General features: G+C 41.4%; 1 protein-coding gene across 1 annotated transcript in view; it reads left to right on the top strand.

Moving 5' to 3' along the window:
* Positions 1-208: 208 nt before the first annotated feature.
* The window catches only part of ARHGEF9 (Cdc42 guanine nucleotide exchange factor 9), a 288,918-nt gene continuing 266,953 nt past the window's right edge, over positions 209-22,173 (top strand). Inside the window, exons 1-3 of the mRNA XM_087813329.1 lie at positions 209-1,777; positions 9,405-9,549; positions 14,027-14,121. Coding sequence (XP_087669455.1) covers positions 209-1,777; positions 9,405-9,549; positions 14,027-14,121 — 1,809 coding nt within the window. The remainder of the gene's footprint in view (positions 1,778-9,404; positions 9,550-14,026; positions 14,122-22,173) is intronic.

Raw genomic sequence — 22,173 nt, 5'->3', positions numbered from 1 at the left:
TGGTAACTCGGTGGTGACAAAGTATATTCTCTGTATTTGATCATGGCAAATCTGTAAAGGACCTTGTTTTTGGCTTTGCCTAACCTAGTTCTTCTCTCTCTCTTTCTCTCTCTGCATCTCTCTCTCCCTCCTTATCTCTCCCCTTCAGCTTGAAATCACTGGCCAGGTCTCCCTCTGTGCCTTGGTGGCCTCATCTCTTGGTGTGACCATGGAAACTCTCACCAGCTGCTACACTGCCTCCCTCTCTGAGCTGGTCCCCAATGGTTACCTGGCTCAGATCTTCCCAAGCTGCCCTGAGATAGAAGACCTGGCTGGGGAAGTGGAGTTGGAGGATTCTGAGCAGTATGAACAAGGTGACTTGAGTCCCAGGGAAGAGAATGGTCAAAACAAGAAGAAAAACAAAGTCAACAAGATCTGGAATTTTGTGAGCCGCAGAAAGGGGGCCTCCTGTCAGGGGAAGCGACCCCAGTCCATGATTTTACTGAGAGACACCTCTAAGTCATCAGAGTTGAAACCCAAAGTCACGTTAATGGATCGAATGAAGTCATTCAAAAGGTTGAAGCCTTCCACTGGGACCTCTAAGAATACTGCTCCTAGGAGCAGCAAGGCCCAGGAACCCCGGGAGCCCCCAAGTAGCTACCGCCTGAGGAAGGCCCAGCAGATCCCAAAGCCCTTCCGCCATTCTTATGCAGGCCACACTGAGATAGTGGAGCCCTTCCTTGCAGATGCACAGAGGCTGGTGCGCACTACCAACAGGGTAAACCAGAAAGTTCTGGCCTTCAAAGACTCTGGTATTCAAATGGAGGAAGATCCTTGTGAGGAAGAAACCCCTGAGCAGCCTGGCAGCAGAGGTGGCAAGTGGGCTAAGAGCTATCTGAAAAACATGTTCTCTGGGGACCATGAGACCTCACACATATCAACTAGAAACTCCAGAATCCAGGAACTCGAAGTCACCATTGAGGGCTCCAACTTAGAGGGGAACGTGGAAGGAGGCTACGAAGAAAGTCCTGGGCACCTGCGCCGAGACAAGGCTGCACCTTTTGGTGGTGTTGTCAAGTTCTTCAGCAACATGGCTGAGGTGGCCCGCAAGTGGCGGGCATTCTCCCGGGAAGAGCCACAGATGGGCCGCCGCCACCGCTACCGCCCTGAGGCCTACTTGGTCCCTGACAGAGAAGTCTTCATCCTGGAGGGTGCTGCTTCCCAGGACTCCTTTCAGCTCAGCTTGCCCTGCAAGCCCCCTAAGGCTGCGCTGTGTGGCAGTGCCATTGGGAGGCACCAACACTGCCACCTTAAGGCCTCACAGGCCTCATGCACCTTTGAAATGAGCATTGAAGGCAAGGAGATGTCGAGCCAAGCCCTGGAGGGTCCCTGCACTACTACTGCCTTGGCTTGGGCATCCACCTCTACTGCCTTTGAATTTCAGGATGACCCCACGCCACAGAAAGGCTACAGCTGCCACTATGGTGGGGCCTTCACCAGAGAGCACTCCTCCTCCGAGGATCATGAAGAAGACACTGAAACTGTGGTCAGCTTCCTCAAGGAAGATGACAGTGCTACAGAGTCCCCTGAGCTGGGCACCTGTGTCAGGAGGGTCACCACTGAAACTGTGCTGGAGAAGCTAGAGGAGAAGCTCAGAAAGATAGAGGAGCAGGAGGCCAGCAGGGGACTCATAGGGTCCAGTCAGAGGGGGCAGCCCCACAAGTCTGATTTGGGTATGGTTGCAGCAGACACAGAGAGTGAAGCCAGCAAGGCCTGCACTGGAGTTTCCGGTACTCAGGTAAGAGGGGAGCTGTCTTTTCAAATCACCATTTGAAACATTCAGAAATCCAGAAGTCATCTAAACTCCCATGCCCTCCCCACAACTCCACATTTCACCGAGAATGTCCCAGAAGGAATATTCCTATCAGTCAGGTACCTGGGACTTGACTGATCCTACATCCCTGGGAAAATTTTACCCCTTTTTGTGGTCTGCAGTTGCACCTCAATTCAGCCTTGAACCAAAACTGTAGCTCTGGGAGTGGCAGTGAAGTGATCAGGGTCATTTAACGATGCTCAAGCCAGCTATGGTCTCCTGTGGGACATTTCCCTTCTTTGCCATCTTCCTCTCCCCCACCAACAGAAACTGTATCCAGAAACTGGTATCAAGGAAAGCCTCTAAGCTGAGTGTCAGATGACCTGGATTTGTGTCCCAACTCTGTGCCCAATTGTCTGTAGGCCTCTGACACAAGTCCTTTCATCTTGCTGGACCTCAGTTTCACTGTGGAGGAAAGGAGGCTGTCTTGGTGTCTCAGAGATCTCTAATACCTTCTTGTAATGACACTTTGTTATTTGACCTGAAGAATGTAGGCAGACAGCCCAATAACATTCTTTTCCCAGCATTCACTGAGAGGTAGCTTTATATCCATCTTCTTACAGGTTCTGTCACATATATTGTTTTCATTTAATTCTTAAAGTAACCTTGTGAGATGAAAGTTATTTTCTTTATTTTACCAATGAGGAAACAAACTCAGAGAGGTTGAGTGACTTATCCAAAGTCATATAGATTATGATAGAATTTGGATCCAAATCGCTCTTTTGACTCCAAGTCTAGTGCTTTTGTCTAGCTGACTATAGTTTTAAGGTAGTCTGATTATAGTGGTGACTAGCAGGTGCTCACCACACCCCCATTCGTGGACAAAGAGAAATGTGCTAGAATTGTAGTAAGAGGAATGTTCAATAAACACTAGAAGGGATTATTTGGCTTTGAGACTTAAGAATGTATTTATAAAGGAGTATGTTATAGTTTCTCCAGTAATTTTAGGGCAAAGTATTTTTAAGGATAGTTAATTAAAATTCTCTTTCTTGGTGGTTGTGATGGTGGTGGAGTGGTCTAGCTTGATAGTTCTCAGCCTGTCCTGTCATCTCTCACATCCCACTTTCAGAGAACTTGGCCCCATCAAAACAGAAGGAATAAGTCTGTTTTTTTCTGAGAAGGACATTAATATGTTTACCAGCATTCTCTTCGTATATGTATCATTTTTGGTAAGCTTTAAGGACATAAAAATTGGCATAATGAAACTGGACGCAATGGGTCCAGGCTGCCTGTTGCTATTTCAGCCAATTAAGCAGAGACAAGGTTGAATCAAATATGGACATTTATTCCACTATTGCCAGCAAAATGGGAGAGCAGTGGAATTTGCCCACATAAAATCTGCTTACACTTCTCTTATCACCTGGCTGGTTATATAGGGCTGCATACAAGAGGGAAATGGGGGAGTGGGAATGGCTGCAGAGTCTGTGGTCCGTGTGTTTCCTTCTAGGATTTTGAAGTCCCATAACAAGGTAGTTAGTTTTCAATGGTGTTAAAACCCAGCTCAGCCAGTTCCTGGGACCTGAGAATAGTCATCATTCCTGAGGTAAACTCTTGGAGGGGGGTCAGGTTCCAGGCACAGCAACGGAATCAAAGTGCATCCTGTCCTTTGTCTATTCTTAAAATGCATTTTCTTTTCTGAGCAAAGGACCCATCCAGGCCCCGAGGTATTTCATCTTTTTACAGCTCTGTTTTTCTTCTTGTAGCACATCGTCCAGTTTCCCAAGGTCTGTAGGAAAATTTCTTATCTATAGTTAGGTGAATAATCATTAAACAACTATGGTCCTATTCTTATTAGGTTCCCTCCCCCCTTTCACAATCATGGTTAACAGGATATGACGAACATCTTTGCCCCCAACAATAATACTGGGATTAAATTTTATTTCAGTGGTTTTAAGACCAACAATCAAGAAAGCAAACAAATGTACCTAATGATTCCATTAGCTGATAATTACAGTTGGGTACTGCATGTCCAGTTTACCAGTTGCCAGGACGGGGTTCACAGATGAATATATCTCCTTGCTACGGGACTGTAGGGACTGGGCATGGAGATGTCTTGTGTGTTCTTTAAAAGCACAGGCTTTGAAGTCAAAAAAGCTTGTGTGTGACTTGCTCTCTTATCTGGGAAATGTGATGAAACACTGCCTACCTAAAGAGAGCTGTTGTGGGGAATCAAAGAAGCCAGAGTATATAATGTGCACAGCTTAGCACCATTCATGACACGCTATGGGTATCCACAAAGTGGTAGCAGTTATCATTATTAATGAAATTTGGTAAATTATTAATAACTGTGAACAACAACATGTAGCCAGAGAAACAATCCAAGACAATACTGTAGTAGCAGCTAGTTAATGGGGTAGAAGGAGCCATGTCTGAGGTCAGGAAACTGGCTTCTAGTGTCATTTCTACCTCCTACTTGTTTTGTGACCTTGAGACAGTTCCTTCCCCTCTCTGAGCCTCAGTTTCTCCATTTGAACTAGAGGCTGCATAGTTAATTCCCGAGGATCTTTTTTCCTTGCCCTTCTCTAGTTCTTTCCTCCCAGCTTAGCTTATAATTGTTTCTGAGTCCAGTGAGACACTCTTAGTCACCCAGTGGCTTGTTTCAAAATGGCTCTCCTTGGCAGGCTTCTTGTGCCCTCTGCTGGTTGCTAGGATATGCTGGTTATCTTTCCCTGAGGTGTTAAACACCAGGCCAGACAAGCACTGGGATCCAGGGAAAAAGCATAGTGGAGTAGGAAAGCTGAATGTCAGGGGGCATTGACATAAGTCAGGGATCCTGTTGACCATCTGGTCCAGTCACTATTTTACAGATTATGAATGCACTGAGTCGCACAGAAAGGAAAGGATTTCCCCTGACAAACAAGAAAGCAAAAGTCATGTAGATACCCAGAGTTCAGAGTCCTAACCACAAATCCTACTGACAAACCCCCTTCTTCTAGATTTTAGCAGCCTTCTCTGATAATTAGAAATCCTCACCCTTTCCTCAAGTACCTTGCAGATCTATTACAAGGCTAAACTGAGATAATGGATTTGAAAGCAATGCATTCTGTGAGTAGCAAAGGTCACAGGTTTGCAATGGATCATTATATGCAAACAGAGGTGAAAAACCTGGTCTTTTTCCGTTTCCCAAGGAAATTGGACTTTGGTCAGCTTCCCCAAGGGTGTTTTATTTTTGAAGTATGTTCACCCAACCCTCCAGAGCTATGTGGTTCCTAAAACTCTAGCTACTTTGACACAGAATTGGCTGAAGTCAAGCCTGGGGCTGCTCTTGTAGCCCAGGAGGGGCTGCAGCTTCAAGGGCATGATGCCTTAAGGCAGGGATGTGGTCTTGTCAGAGCCCTTCATTTGGAGAATTTTTCAAGTGTCAGCAGGGACTGAAATTTCTCTGTGCCTCACTCCTTGCATTTAGAAAACAAGGAGAGGAAAAAAAGAAAGTTAGAGTAATATTAATAATTATAGTTAACATTTACATAGCGCTAATTATGTGCCCAGACATTGTTCTCAGCATTTTACCTGTATGAACTTATCACAAGACTACCTTATGAAGTTAGAGACTACCTTTAAAATGAGTATGATAATAATACCTAACTTACAGAGTTGTTGTAAAGATAAAATGAGTAAATACATTTAAGTGTTTATATAACAGTGTGTTACTAAGAGTCACTGCACAACAAATGTTAGCTGTTTGCATTAGTTATTAAAACCAAATGTCACAGGAAGGGATTGTACCTCAAGACTGTCATTAGCTAACACCTTAGTGAGAATTAGTAAAATACAAATTGAGGGAGGAAGGGGAATAGGCATTCTTTAGATTTTTCCAGGACATTATACTTTACAGAGTGCTTTTCCAAATATAAATATATTTACAAAATTACTCTAATGATAATTGTCATTATTATTGTTGTTATTCTCATATGACAGATGAGGGGCTTGAGGCACAATATATGAGGAACAAAACATTGAAGTTGAAGTCAAAATGTCTAGTTTCAAAGTCCTGCCTCTTTTACTTTATTGGATATGAGATTTTTGATGTTATTTTGTAGCGGAAAAGACTCAGGCCGTACACGGGAGGAGGCGAAAGGAGACCTTTATTAACGCATGCGGTCCTAGAGGAGGCAGTCTCCAAATTCTGGGCCCTGAACAAAGGGTTTGGGTCAGCTTTATAGGGTCGGAGGTCGGGCCTGCTTGTGGCACGAAAATAGTGGGCGGGGTTACAGAGGTTAGATAAGGTCACATATACATTCAGGCAGGTAAGCTGATACCTGAGATGGGGAATCTTCCTAAAATGGTGGCAGTTCCTGCCTCAATTTAACCACTTTGATTCTTTGTTTCCTTTATTTGTCAACTGGAAATGAGAACTCTTGCCTGATTCCTTCCTAGAGTAGAAAGAAAACATAGACAGTGAATTCCTACTGTGTGCCTTTACTTCTGTTCTCATTTGATGCCCCCAGTGTCCCTGCTGTATTGATCTCATAACCACTATCTTATTGTATTATCCTTCTGCCTGCAAATGATACTCATAACCGTACTCAGAAGCAGTTTGGGCAGTGGCCATTTTCTGCATTTCACAGCTGAAGAGACTGAAACTTGTCTGAGGATACAAAGTGAGTCAGTGGTAGATGTGAGATCAAGACCCAGGGATCCTGACCCTTTTGTCAACTGGATCTACACAGCTTCTCACTCCATTCTAGAATCTCTTGAGAATTATTGAGCCCAATTTCCTCAGTCTCAGGTGTTGTACATTTTAAAGAGGTACAACCTATGGGCTGTGAAGGAAACTAGTTAGGTTTTGCCAAATTTCTACCTATGCTGGCCTTTCTTCTCTGTCCCTCCACTCCCAATTAATTCCTACACACACTAGGGGTTCAGCTTCTCCTTCCTAGTGCCCCCCTGGCAGAGTGCAAGGGGGAGTGGGCAGGGTACTCCCTGAATGAACAAGGTTGCCGCCCTGCTGTGAGTTCTGTTGTCCAGACCCTCTAGAACACTGGACAAAGAAGAAGAAAGTCCAAAATGAGTACTATATCAAGGTGTTTCTGGACACACCAAATTGTGAACTTGATGCTACAGGAGCTCCAATTTGGGCAGCCAGGTAGTAGATTTTCTTTAAAGACATTATGGGCTACAGAAATGTAACCTTACTTCCAGATGGGCCTTAGCTAAAGTACAAATGGTGCCTTCCACATTTATTTTATACCTTCTTCCAGCTCTGGGGGCCCCTGCTCCTGTTGTCTGAGCTTTAAGCTGCTTAGTTCTGGTCCTGCCCCAAGCTGTAGTTTCTTTCTGTATTGGGTAGTATTGTGTCCACCCAAATATATCTTCAAGTCTTAAACCTCAGTTCCTGTGAACTTGACTTTATTTGGAAATAGGGTCTTTGCAGATGTAATCAAGTTTAGATGACATCATACTGCATTAGGGTGGGCTGTAATCAAATGACTGATATCTTTATCAGAAAAGGAAAATTTGGACACAGACAATGGCCTCAGTTTCTTTTCCCCATAACTTCTGCTGTGTATAAGGATGAATCAACTTTGGTAGCTGGTCTCTGCCTTTGGAAATTGGTTTAGCAAGTGGGCAGGGACCCTTTCTGGTTCACTCACACTTTTAACTGCTCCTTACATCCAGTCCTCTTAAAGAAGAATGATACAGGTGAAAGAAACCTGTACTGTGTTCATAGTGGCTCAGCAGTGTTAAGGAGGAAGTTGAAGGGTGTAGGGGCCCAGGAACTACTTTTATCTTGTCTAGAAAGACAGCTTGGCAGGTCCGTAGTCATATAGACCTAACATTTACAAGTTGTATGACCTCTGGAAACTCATTTATCATTTCTGAGCCTTGATTTGATTTCTTTACTGTAAAATCTACCTTATGGAGTAGTTGTAAAAACTAAGTGAGATAGCATGAATAAGTATATTTAGCAGGATATCTGATACATACCAGATATTCCACAGATATTTCACAGATGTTAGTACTTTTTCCCTTTTTCCATTTGGTAGTCAGGATTTTGGAAAACAAAAAGAAGGATTTGAGATGAAAACAGCAACCTATGTTAATATCAAAAGAGAGAACTTGTACTTGGTCTTAAGTTAAGATGTTCTTTTGGGAAGAGAGGCCCTCCCCTCCCCTCCCCTCCCCTCCCCTCCCCTCCCCTCCCCTCCCCTCCCCTCCCCTCCCCTCCCCTCCCTTCCTTCTTTCTCTTTCTTTCCCTCTCTCCTCCCCTCATTTCTCTCTCTCTCCCTCCCAACCTGCCTGTCTTTCCCTTCCTCCCTCCCTTCTTCTCTCATTTTCTCTCTTTCATACACACACACACACACACACACACACACACACACACTTTTTTAGTACTTATTATGGGCTTTATGTGCATTATCTCATTTCCTCATCCTAGCAACTCTGCAAGGTAGGTATTATTACTATCTCTTTCATACAGATGAGGAAACTGAGACTCAGCAGATGAATTCATTTGCCTCAGATCTCACATTGATTAAAGGTTAATATCTATAACAAATGCAGAATCCTCACTCACCCAATCCCAGTACAAACTAAACACACAAAAAATGTCCAAGAAAGGAGAAACAAATAAGTGCTATTTCCTTAAATCGATTTGTGACAGGCACCTCTCACACACACCAGAGAGATGTTATCAGACAGCCCCCTGAGTCAACTGGCAGAGGGCTATTCCCAACCCCTGTTCTTGTCTTCTCATATAAATGATTATATAAGAGAGACATTTATTGCATTGTGATAAAATGAATTTATTGAAACATTAAAGCAAGTGAATTAAAAAATTAAAGCATACACATTTATCGATGAAACAAGGCTAGCAAATCTATTCATCTGGCTTATGAAGCACAGGCAAGCTCTCAGCTCATCTGAAGAGCAAGTAGGATGGGTGGTTTCTGCCTTGTATACCCACTTGTCTATAAGTTTTTAAAAATTCCTCTGCCAGATATCCTGTTACAGGTTAACTCTTTGTTATAGGTTTTCTACAATTTATGAGAAGTACCTGGTAACTTTATTTTGACAAACCCAAGACCACTGACTGCAGTGTTTAAACAATAGGCCCTCTTCTTTTCCCCTCTTCCATGCTGTTTTAACTGCTTCAGGATGATTCACACTAAGTAGTTTCTCTGATTAGTTTGAATTAAGATTCTTCTTCTTCCCTTTCCCTTCCCCCTCCTCTGCCTCATTCTTTTGTGAGGAGAGGTTTTAACCCTTTGTTCTCAAGATAAGATCCTGCTACATGGGGCCTGCAAAGCTTTTTGGCTTTGTTTAATTTTCCTGCCTCAGTTTCTATATTCCTCCTGACCTGAAACTTTCTTAGCCTCTTACTATCCTATAACAGATTGATAGATTTTCATATTTTCTACTGCCTGATGTCTTTTAGGCTCTTGGTAGTTGAATGTTTTCTTGCATTTATTGATGATACATGATAATCCTGCCTGGATTTGGGTGCTGGACTAGATGATATTTCAAAATGGAAAGCTCTGCTGTTTAAGCCAAGTGTTGGCCTACTCCCCACCCACATTGAGTTACTAATCCTGATTAGTGTTCTTTGCAGGCTTTCTTTCCCCCAGCTGAACCATCACCAAGGACTCCACCCCTCAAAATCCTCCTGGCAAAATGCCAATCTCTGCCTATCTCACAGAGCGTTCCCTTGGAGCTGGATCAAGTGTGCTGGAGGAGACCCAGGAAGCTTTGTACAGGTATGCCTTATATGCTCTGGCTTCTGTGGCATGACATGTCAGGCATGCCTCGAGCATAGATAGACTGTGTTGACATTTACTCTCCTTCTCCTTTTTCTCCCCTTTAGTCCCCCAATACTTTCCCTCATTGGTACCTGAAAACCCACTGTTCCTGATGCCTTGGTATAGACTTTCCCCTCTCCATGCTCTTCTTTTAAAATGACAATATCCTCATTTGAAGTGCCCTTTAACTCTGAGCACTTAAATATCTCCTCTTTCCAAGACATCATTTTTACCCCAGGCCCTCTGTACTTAATACTTTCCAGGTCTCATAAGCTCCAGTTCCTTCTATCCACCTTCTTCACAATGCTATTATACACACCCTCCTTGTTTCAAAGGGGCCAGTTCCATAGTCTTCAACCCCATGGAGTCATCCTAGCCCTGCCTCTCTTGCATCTTGCTCAGCTTAATCTCTGTGGGTCTCAGGCCCTTCCTCTCCCTCATTGACTACTAACCATGGAAAGCCCCTCAAGGCTCAAGGCAGCTTTATTTAAACCACTCAAAGCTTAAAGGCTTCCTCCCACCAACATGTAAGTTACCTCCTAGAACTTTTGGGTTCACTCTTTTAGACTCAGCCCACTGGTCCTGACTGTCAGTTGTCACTCACAAGTAAAGCTCCATCTTCTGCTATAGCTGGGAGGATCTATGCTCTCTTGTCTATGGGCCTAATTACATACTCTAAAAGCCCCCATGCTCCACCCCAGTCCTTTTTACAGAAACATAATTTGCATGAACTCTGAGAACACACAAGACCTTGCAGTATTTCTTTCCAAAGTTTTCTATAGTCTCTATAAGCTCTGTGAGCTTTGGTTTCACTTCCCATAAGCCAAAGTTTCTCTCAACCCCAAAGGCTGCTGTAAACTTACTACTTCTCTTCTTTTTCTCTTTTATTCTCCTTATTCCCCATGTGGGGGATATATGGAATGTTTTGATTTGGAGCTTATTTTCAGCACTGCAATTCCTCACCAGCATTCCAGGAAGTAAAGAGCCAAAAAAATCAGAGGCTTAGGTCTTTTGAAACATCATCTCCCTCAGCAATATCCAGAAGGCAAGGATGTGGTAAAAGGAGAGTTAAGAATTCTGAAATCAGGGAGATAATTCTTCTCTGTCAGAACTAGGAAGGCCTTTAGAGGGTCCTCTTGTTTTGTGAATAGAGAAACAGGCTCAGACAGGGGAAGGGACTTGCCCAAGGTCATCAGTCAGTTCATAACAGAATTATGACTTAGGGCTTCAACCCCCTGACTTTCTACCATGCTAAAGTGTGATATTAACTCCAGTTCTAGAGCAGAGTCTTAAATTTTGGAATTCCAAGCTTTGGTTCCACTCAAGTTCATCTCTATTGAGATTGCCAACCACATCCTTCCCCCCTAAGGAAACTGCAGGTGGTGGATGCAAACCGAGTCATCAAGGCAGCAGAAGATGCCTGCCATGTTTTCTAAGTCCTCTGCTTGGAAACAAAGCACTTTCTCACAGTCCCATGCTACTGCTCCACTGCCAAGTGCATCAGAATGCCCCCTCAGTCTCTTCGTTGTCAGGAGAAGATAGATGATAGCTTGAGGGAGGGCCTGGCAAAGCCAGGGTTAATACCTAGCTTGGGGACTATTCTAGGCTTATTTATAGACCATGGTGGGAAATGTATCACTGAGATTGGCACAGATCCTACCATCACCTCAGCAGCCACTCTCACCTCTGGAATATAAGTGGTTCTCACTTTGCAGCTCTGCTTCTCAAGGACTAAAAATATCCCTAGAAAGGAGGATGACATCAGAATCCCATTTGGGAAACCAGTTGCCATTCAACTCTTCTTATATCCCTGACCCTGCTCACAATGGGATCTAATGATCCCATTTCCATTATATGTAGTACTTGCTTAACCTTCATGTTTCTTAGAGCCTGAAAGAATTTAATTTGTTTTCTAGTGCTCACTCTCTGCCTTTCTATCTTTCTCTACTCATTTTAGTCCCTTTCTCTCAGCTTCTATTCTAGAGGTTCCCAGAGCAAACCAGTAGAGTGTAAATTGTTGGAGTTGAGCGTAAAACTTTGTAGTTAGATAAAAACCAGGTTCACATTTCAGTTCTGCCACCTTGGGCAAGTATCATAACTTCTCTGGATCTTAGTTTTCCCATCTGAGGAATGAGGTGCTATATAACATCTGACTCACAAGATCACTGTGAGTATTGAGTGAAATAAAATCGATGAATGTCCCTGTCACAATTCCTGTCATACAGCGGTGCTCAGAGATCGTAGGTTCCTTCTCCCTTTTTCTTTTCACCAATTCTATATGTCCAAGGACTTCCCCCACATGCACAGTCACATACACTGCTGCCAGACTCAACATGAATATGCCCTAGTTCTTCCTCTCACTATTTATTTATTTACCCACTCACTCAACAAATAGTTATTGAGAAAAATTAGGTCAGTGGAATTTGCTTTCTTATAGTCTGGTGTGTTGGAAAGGGCAAAAGTTCTGAAGTCAGACATACCTGGATTTGAATCTTGGCTCTATCACTTACTAGGTATGTGACCTGGAATAAGTCACTTTACCACTTTGAGACTCAGTTTTCTTATCTGTAATACTTGGATAATAATTTGAACCTCACAGTCAGTGCTGTAAGTTTCAAAAGAGCTAATAAACATAAAAGTGTTTTGTAAGCTCGGAGGTGCTATAAAACTAGATTGGAATGATAAAAATGGCAATAAATAAACCACTTAGAGATAAGGTTGTGTCTTATACCCATTCAAGTCCCTTATATATAAGCATACTTCATTTTATTGTGCTTCATTTTATTGCACTTCACAGATGTTGCATTTTTTACAAACTAAAAGCAAGATTGTCCGTGAGCAAAAAGATTATGGCTAGCTTTACTGTGATACTCGTTTTATTGCAGTGCTCTGGAACTGAATCCACAATATCTCCAAGGCATGCCTGTAATTGATAGTCAATGAATATCTTTTGATGCCTATATTAGAATTCAATATTTACTTTCTAAATAAAGTAGTAGGGACTTCTTCTATTTGAAAGGACCAAAATCTCTGAAGCAGCCCTGCTACAGGTATACCCACACACATGTCATTCTACCTATTGGCTAAATTCTGCTCAAACCACTTGAAACATGGCTGACTCAGAAGACTGTTTTGGCAGTAACATTCAGGTCATTTTCTACTGAAGCTTTGTCTCTCCCAGTAGGAGTGGCTCTGGGTTGGTGTTGATCTAGAGCAGTGATTTTCAACTTTTTTCTTCTCATGGCACACATAAACTACTAAAATTATTTGGCACACCAAAACTATATTTTTTGCTGATCTGACGGAAAAACAAGTACAGTTTTGATTTGTTCACACTGGAAAGCTATTGTTGTACTTGCTATTGTCATTTTTTAAAATTTAACAATCTAAGGAAAAAAAGGTCAGTGTCCTTGACTAAATTGTCAGGTCTATACCTGACAATGTTTTTAAAATTCTGATGGTGTATGAGTGTGCTTCTTGCAGCACGCCAGTGTGCTTGTCATGGTACACCAGTGGAAAATCGCTGATCTAGAGGGTTGTAGGGTACAGCTAGAAGAACCTATCACCATTTGATTGAATGTCCCTGGAGCAGTTGGAAGGAATCTTAAACAATACAATGGCTTCTGAGCAGGTAAGAATAAACTGATATGTCTTTACCCGTTATTTAAGTATTTCCCCATTGATGGTATAATTTAGCCACGTTTTATAACTGAGCCAGGTGTGAGAAGGCCTGAATTCTATTGCTGGGTTTCTGTATGTACTTGTGTGTGGTCAGTTCCAAACATTCTTATTCTGTAAGCCTCAGTATCTTCATCTTGGAAATGGAAGCAGTGCTGCTTGCCTGTTTGGAGAAGATAGATTTCACTTACTAATTGGGTCTGATTAGATATGTCCTTGGTTTCTCCTCCTACTCCATGTTTTTTGGACACATTCAACTGCTCACATTTCCTTTTAATAGGTAGGTTGCAGAAAGGGATGAAAATTTAAAACTCTTTGCATTGCTCTGGGAAAGTATTGGGAAGGGCAAGAGATTAGAGCTATTGGTGGAAACAAGGATTTGACAATATTTGTATATTTTAAATAACCAAGCTCTTCATGCCATCTAAGACTTCAAATACTAGAGAATCATCCAGAAATGGAATTATTACTTCGTAGTTCTATACAAGTTCCTGATGTTCTTTCTTCCCCAAGATATTCCCTGAGCAATATAAGAGGCTCTAGGGTAATTCAGATACTGGCTTTGGATTTCTTTTTTACTAATTTCAGCCCCCTTTCTATCCATATCTGACCTCACACAAGCATAACCTTGCCTTCCATTCCCCCATCCACCTCAATCCTGGTGGTCATAAAAGGTGGGCCAGGGTGATCATTAGCCTGACCTCTCTAAAAGGAGCTTAGGTCTGAACTCAACCTAAAGGGTATTCTCTCACCACAGGTAACTTGGACCAGGGCTCCAAGACACTAGAAACCTTCAAAAACATCGGTGGATACTGGGAGCCCCAGGGACCAGGAAACAAGCAAGTTAATAAAGTAAGAACTCTTTCTTGTTTTCTTTGGAACTTACCAGACCTCCAGGACCATTTATTTTCTCTAAGCTTTCCTTTTTCTAGACATATTGCAAGTGTTGGAACTTCCAACATGTGGAGTGGAAGTAATTTTTAAAATGGGCTTTTGAGCTATTTTATGGCTACATCATACTTGAGAGCATTTACCTTTTTTCCCTGAGGTTAATTTTTCTGAGATAAATCAAGAACTTTTTATGGCTTCCATACAGGCTGCTTCTGCCATTGTCTTTTGGCTGCTTTTCTCATGGCAGATGGGAGAAGCGTGAGATTTTAAACCCTGGGTACTTCAATTTTCTTTTATTACATCCTGCAGGTTCATGATCATCTTCATTATTAACTAGTGGCATATTTATGGGTGTTCCCTTGGAGAAGATGTTTCATAAATGCAGATATAATAGCTGGTACTTAGGAGTTCAGTGTTAGCAGGCTTCTTTACCTCCATGTATTTATAGCCATGTCTGTTGAATATGGGAACTTTTGTAAGTGTAGCTCTCTTGCTGTATGTCTGTGTGTATGCATACCTGCCCATAGATGCTTATATATGCACCTTTGCCTGTCTACATGCCTATAAAAGTACTTTTCGGGTGCATGTATGGGTGTCCCTTTATATGACTGCAATGATTTTTTCTAACTTAACTCTCTGCTTGTGTGTGTGTGTGTGCCTCTGTGTGTGTGTGTGTGTGTGTGTGTGTTTCCATCCTTTTGTCTAAGTGTATAAGTGTATCTTGGGTGTTTTGACACCTGGAACTTTTTTGTATGTGTTTGAATCTATGAGCCTGTCCATTAGCATCTTTTTACTTGAGGGTGTGTACAGATGTGTCTGCATCTGTATGAGTCAGTCTATCTGGGAGCAAGTGTACTTGTACATATAAGACTATCGCTCTGTGCCTAAACCCTGGTGAGCAATGACAGCTGAGAATGCAACTCTCAGAGATATTTAGCCTAGTGGCTTAGCTTCCTCTACCACCACCCTCCCACTAGAATATTCTGGCTCAGAAATAGCCTTCTAGTCACAGCAGTTCAGGCTTGTCTCATGGCAGCCTAGAGACCCTTGGCCAGGGAGATATGTCATGAAGTTGAGGGCTTTTTTTGTTTTGTTTTGTTTTGTTTTGTTTTGTTTTAGTTTGGGAGTTGCAAAGTTAGGCCCAGAAAAAAAGGTCTATGACAATGGGCTTGCCTTCTTCTGTTCCTTACCCTTGCTCAGTTTCCAGCCTTCCCTCACTTGTGTTCCTTGGTCCAAACTCAGGTTGGTCCATTCCTCCAAATAAAAGGGCAGCGGCAAACAGGTCTAGGCATTTATTTCATTTCAGCCAGGTCTCCGTGCTGGCCTTTTTTTACTCAGAGAACAAATGATCAGCATTGTCCTAATCGACAATTTGTGTATGCTCAAAAACAACGATTAGTCATTTGTGATAAGGTCCTTTCCATGGAGAATCTAGCCTTTGAAAGGCTTCAAGAGATGAAATCCATGGAAGTGGTTCCAGCAGGATAAAATATCCACACTAGGTGATTTTAAGGGAGTGATGGGTGTCACCAAGAAAACCTCGGGGGCCTCTATGGCATCCATAGGACTTCAAATGCTTATGCAACAGTTTTTTCAACCTTGTTCAGCCCTTCATTGTCCTATGATAGTATAATAATAGTAATAATAATGGCTTAGATCTCTTTGACATTTTACAAAATGCTTTCAAATCGAAAGTTTTGTTTCACCTCATGGCAGCCTTGTCAATAAATCTCACCTTTCATTTGTACATGAAAACTTTGAAACTCAAAGAGAAGACATGACTTACTTAGTTACCCTGCTGATAAATGGTAAAGTAAAACATTCTGTATGACTCCAAATCAGGATGCAATACTTAGATCTCTGCTCTGTCTGTCCTTCAGAACCCCGGAGAATCCAGAGTTAGGATCAAAATTCTTTTTCAAGAGACTAACTCAAGATACGTTAAAAAGTTTAGTGGTAGGTTGCAATATTCAAGACTTCTTAGAGAGAGTGGAATTTGAGCTGGGTCTTGAAGAATGGTAAGGTATTAAAGAGGCAGAGAAGGAAGTAACCTGGTAAGATGGTATGTGTTATGACCAGGAGTGAACCACTCTCCTGGTCCCCTGGGAAGACTCACTTCAAGCTAATCTCTTATTAAGAGTGTCAGGATCAAAGGGAGCTACTTTTTACATGTGTGTATACGTTATAGCTTAGACAACACTTTTAAACATAGAGTGCCATTCAAATCCCACAGCTACCTTGGGAAGACTATGTTATCTCCATTTTGCAGATGAGACAGTGAGGCTTAGAGAAAACAAAGGGCTTTCTCAAGGTCAAAAAGCAAGTTGATAAGAGTCAGGGTGGACCTTCTTGTGACTCCAAGCCCAGTACCCTAATATCTATTCTCACTTGGGGAAAGTGACAGGATATCTGCAATAAGTCTTAAAGCATATAGATCTACCCATATTATGTCTCTATCACCCCCACCACACCACCTGCTGCCTTCTCTAGGTCCCCAGCTTGGCTGGCATTGGCCTTGGCTTGGCAGACTGTGCATGGGCTAATGATCTCAGCGAGGAAAACATGCTGTGACAGTGGCTTCAACTTACCAAGTCAGAAAGCTCCAGTAAGGATACAGTGGAAGCAAGACCAGTAACCAGTATCTAGCACTCTGAAGGAAAAATGTTATTGGCTCACCCTCAGTGGTTTATTTTCTTTTCTTCAACATTCATGTGTCACCTTTCAAAAAACCAACAAAACTTTCTCCCAAAAGTTAAAATTAACCAATCTCTTCTTCTCCCAAAATTAGGTTGAGAAAATATTTTCTAAAAATAAGTTTATTAATCAGCTGATAAGGGGAAATGGCTTTAGAGGAGTTGGGGATGGTGTATCTTGAGTTTCAGGGTCTAGCTTATTTCTCTCAACTCCAAATTCTAGGCAAAGTCTTCCCTGGACCTGGTTAATTTTTCTGTACAGGCTAGATATTCCGATCATAATAATATAAGTGTTGAACTTTTTAAAGTGTGGTGGCATCTGTTATCTCATTGAAGCTTCATACCCTGGAAAGGCAAGGCAGGTATTATTGTCCCTATTTAACACAGGCAGAGAATGAGTCTCAGAGAAGTCAAACAACTTGTTTAAGATCACCTAGTTAATTACTGGCAGAACCAGAATTGGAACCTACATGTTTTGACTATCAAGCCTATGTTCTTTATTTGCTTACTCTTGCTATCCAGATTACTTTCATGAGCTTAGATTTTAAAGTTCCTTTCTTCCTGAAAAATCCAGACCTTTCTTTGGTCAGCTATATTAATGTATAATTTACATATAATAAAACTCAACAAGTTTAAGCATATGATTTGATGTGTTTTACAAATATGTATATTTCTGTAACCACCAACACAATAATGATATAGAACATATTTATCATCTTAAAAGTTTGTTCATGTATCTTTGTAGTCAGTATTTTCCTCCCACATCCCTGGCAGTCATCAATATGCTTTCTATCTCCATAACTTTTGCCAGAATTTTTAAGCTGGTAATAATTAGTTTTCAAAATGTTGTGAAGATAGTAATGATTCTTGTTCTGAATCTTACAAATTTACAGGGAAGTGAAGTGATGTTCTCTAAGACATCCAATAAGTTTGTTTGTTAATTTATTTACTCATTCAGAAAAAGAGACTATGTTCCAGGAACTGAGCTGGGTTCTTGGATACACAATTTAAAAAGACATCTGTGTTCTCAAGGAGTTCACAATCTAATCATGGGAGAACCATAAGCCAGTGAAGAGTCAGAGCAATGTGATACATCTCAAGCAAAAGGCTTGAACCCATATCTATAGAAGAAGTGCTTAATTCTGTTTGAAGAAGTCAAGGAAACAGACTGGATTCTGAATCCCAGAGGATGTGTTCTAAAAAATGATCAAGAGTTCTGAAACAAGTAGGAGAGCTTAGAGGGACAGGGTTGGAGACCTTTTTCCAGGCCAAGAGATGCTAAACACCTGAAGACAAGAATCAGCACACCATGTTTAAGGAACTGCAAGATGGATGGATTAGATGGTGGATATTCTGGCAAAACCTCAAAAGCGCCTTAAAGGGAAGGGGTCATAATAAACCTGATATCAAATTGGAAAGTTTCAGGAAGTGCCTGAGTGACAGTTATCTTCTGAAACTCCAATGGCTTGTGGCTTTCTAGAATATTTGGAATTGGAGAAAATTTCAGCATTGAGAACAGCTTTCATTTCTTTGCTCAGATGGCAGAGATATGTTATATGGGGACCTGGAGGATCTTGTACCATTTGCATTTTGCCAGGAGGGTAAAAGCAGTACAAGTTGCTCTTCTCAGCCCTATCTGTGGCTACCTGTTATGGGGGCTTCAGATTACAGGGGACTCGGAGCTAGCAGTGATGTAAATGTCATGAAATTGTTATTATCCCATTATTGCCATAGCTTACTATGAGCTTTAAAACTAGATCAATCCCACTGTCCCAGAAGCCCCTTTACTAAAGAAGCTTTCCTCACCCAACCACTTGGCATAAAGCTCAAAAATTGGGTTCTGGACTCAGGAAAATAAGAGTTTCTATCTCCACCCTGGCTGAGGTATGGACCTGAGAGGATTTTTTTTGTTCCCCTCCTGATACCAATGACTTTTACAATTCTTTGACACCAAATGGTTGTCCTGCAATTTAATTCTGACAAAAACTACACAACAGTGGTGGGCTTCAGACCACACCAGAGCTCTACCAAACTAGCCACACAAGTGGTACACCCAAAGGAGGATTCTGGCAGGAACCAGACCCTGCTGAGAACAATTCCACCTCAGTGGGCAGCCCCTGCACAGCATCTCATACACAGTGATCAAGATGTGCCTTATAGCCACCCAGCCTGCAGAGTTAACTCCACCCAGGAAAGGACCAACAACATTGAAGACATAACTAAACAGAGGGTACATATAACCCACAAGAAACACTTCTGAAGCATTAGGCTCAGGTGATCAGGTAGATTGTGTCACTGAGCCCAACATAACAACTTGAAACTGCACAGCAACTTGCACACTGTGGTCAAGGTTGAGCCTCATAGTCAACCAGCCTGAGGGTCAATTCCACCCACAAATGTTCCAATAGCAACCAAGACACAATTACAACAGGAGGGCCCAAATAACTCACACAAAGGATATTCCAAGAGCACACAGCTCAGGAGATCAAGGAGACTACACCACTGGGTTCTACGGGACACCTACATAAGACCATCCCACAAAGACTTGGAGTCATAGCAGATCTATCTAACACAAAGTAACAAACTCAAAAAAATAGGGAAAATTGGGAGATAAACAGGAGTCAAATGAAAGAAGAGGAGGAATCTCTAGAAAAAGAATTAAGTGACATTTTGGCATGCAATTTATCAGACATAGAGTTCAAAATAACAGTTATAAGTATGCTCAAGAAACTTAGTGAAAACTACAACAGCATGAAAAGGGACACAGAAACTATGAAAAAGAACCAGGCGGAAATTAAGAATAGCATGTCTGACATCAAGAATATTCTGGAAGACCAGCTGTGATGATTGACACTGACCAATCAGTGGGGACTACGGCCCTGGATGAGCACACCTAGAAAACTGATGAATATTCTTCTGAAACCCTCCCGAGACCTCCCCTAAGATTCCTGCCTGCAAGAAAGAGATAAAGCCTCAAGACAAAGGACCCAGTGCATGCTCACCCTCTGGGAAGCAACCCCCACCATTCCCTTTGCCCTTTTCTTCCCCCATGGGCATGCATCTCCTAAACCCTAAGGGACCCCATGAGGCTTGCAACCAAAGGAGCAATGGGCAGTGGCCCCTCATTCCATGCATTTAACCCCTGAACATGATCCCAGAGAGCTTGGGCAGACCATCCTAGGTTCTCCTGTTGCTTCTTCTATGCTAAGCCCTTCTTTGTTTTAAGTCCCCAGCTTTAATAAATATTCCCTCATGGTAATAAATAATAAATAATAAATAAATAATAAATAAATAAATAAATAAATAATAAATAAATAAATAAATAAAATAAAAATAAATAAAAGATTGGGTGAAACAGAATATTGAATCAGTGATTTGGAAGAGAAAGTAGGAAAAAACTACAATCAGAGCAGAAAAAAGAAAAAAGAATTAAAAACAATGAGGATAGTTTAAGGGAACTTTGGGAGAATATGAAATGTAACAACATCCACATTCAAGAGTACCAGGAGGAGAAGAAAGTGAGCAAGGGATAGAAAATCTGTTTGAAGAAATAATGGTAGAAAACTTCCCAAACTTGGTGAAAGAAAAAGTCACACAAGTTCAGGAAGCACAGAGAGTCCCGATCAAGGTGAACTCAAAAAGGCCCACACCCAGACACATCATACTAAAAATGGCATATTTTAAAGACAAAGAAAGAATCTTAAAAGCAGAAAAGGGCAGATAATTACCCACAAGGAAGTTCCCATAAGGCTGTCAGCTGATCTCTCAACAGAAACACTTCAGGTCAGAAGGAATTGGCATCAAATATTCAAAATAATGAAAAGCAAGAACCTACAATCAAGACTACTCTATTCAGCAAGACTCTCATTAAAATTGAAGGCAAAATAAAGACCTTCCCAGACAAAAAGGCTAAAAGAGTTCATTACTGCCAAACAAGCAATGCAAGAAATGTTAAAGGAATTGCTTTAGGAAGAAGAAAAAGAAGAGGAAGAAGGATGAAGGAAAAAGAAAGAAGAAAAGGAGAAGGAGGAGAAGGAGGAGGAGGAGAAGGAAAAAGAAGGAGGAAGAGGAGAAAGAGAAAGAGAGAGAGAAAGAGAGGGAGAGAGAGAGAGAGGAACATAGGTACAAAGGGAAAAATGGCAACAAATAAGTACCTATCAATAATAACCTTAAATGTGAATGGATTAAATGACCCAATCAAAAGACATAAGGTAGCTGAATGGATAAGAAAATATGATCCATATACATGCTGTCTACAAGAGACCCACCTCAGAACAAAAGATTCACACAGGATGAAAGTGAAGGGATAGAAGAAAATATTCCATACAAATAAAAACCAAACAAAAACTGGAGTGGGAATACTTATATCTGACAAAATAGACTTCAAAACAAAAGCCATAAAAGAGACAAGGAAGGTAAATACACAATACTAAAGGGATTGATCCAACAAAAGGATAAAACCCTTATAAAGATATATGCACCCAATATAGGAGCACTTAAAAATATGAAGAAAATCTTGGTGGACTTTATGGGAGAGATCGCCAGCAATACAATCATAATAAGGGATTTTAACACTCCACTGTCATCGTTGGATAGATCACTGAGACAAAAAAACCACAGGGAAACAAACCTTAAATGACACCCTAGATTTAATTGACATTAATAGAACATTTCATCCCAAAGCAGTAGAATATACATTTATCTCAAGTATAAATGGAACATTTTCAAAGATAGACCACATGTTAGGACACAAAATAAGTCTAAACAAAGTCAAGAAGAGTGAAATCATATCAAGCATCTTCTAAGATCACAATAGCATGAAATTAAAAATCAACTACAGTAAACACACACACACACAAAACAAAACAAAAACTCACAAATATTCAAATCCATGATAGCTAAATAGCATTTTAAACAATGAATAGGTTACCAGTGAGATCAAGGAAGAAATAAAAAATTTCCTGGATACAAATGAAAATGAGCACACAGCACAAAATATATAGGACACAGTGAAAGCAGTCCTGAAAGGGAAAGTTCATAGCATTAGAGGCCTCCAACTCAAATCTTTCCCTACATGATGATCTCATTCAATTTCCTCTGCATAGACTCCTCTTAGTTTTGCACTCTTATAATTGCAAGAAAGCAAAAACCATTTAGTTTTTTCTACTTCATCATGCTTGTATCTCCAAGTAGTTTGCTGACCCACATGGAAGATAATATAGGGTAATGTTTTAGAGTGTAGGCTTTGAAACCCCACTGCTTGGATTCATTAACATCTTGACCTAACACTTTCTAGCTAGCAGTAGCTTGATCTTTGACT

This window comes from Miniopterus natalensis, chromosome X (genome assembly GCF_054644295.1).
Source record: "Miniopterus natalensis isolate mMinNat1 chromosome X, mMinNat1.hap1, whole genome shotgun sequence".
Classification (NCBI taxonomy): domain Eukaryota; kingdom Metazoa; phylum Chordata; class Mammalia; order Chiroptera; family Miniopteridae; genus Miniopterus; species Miniopterus natalensis.
Note: the sequence above shows the minus strand (reverse complement) of the source record. Positions and strands in the feature narration are given on the sequence as shown.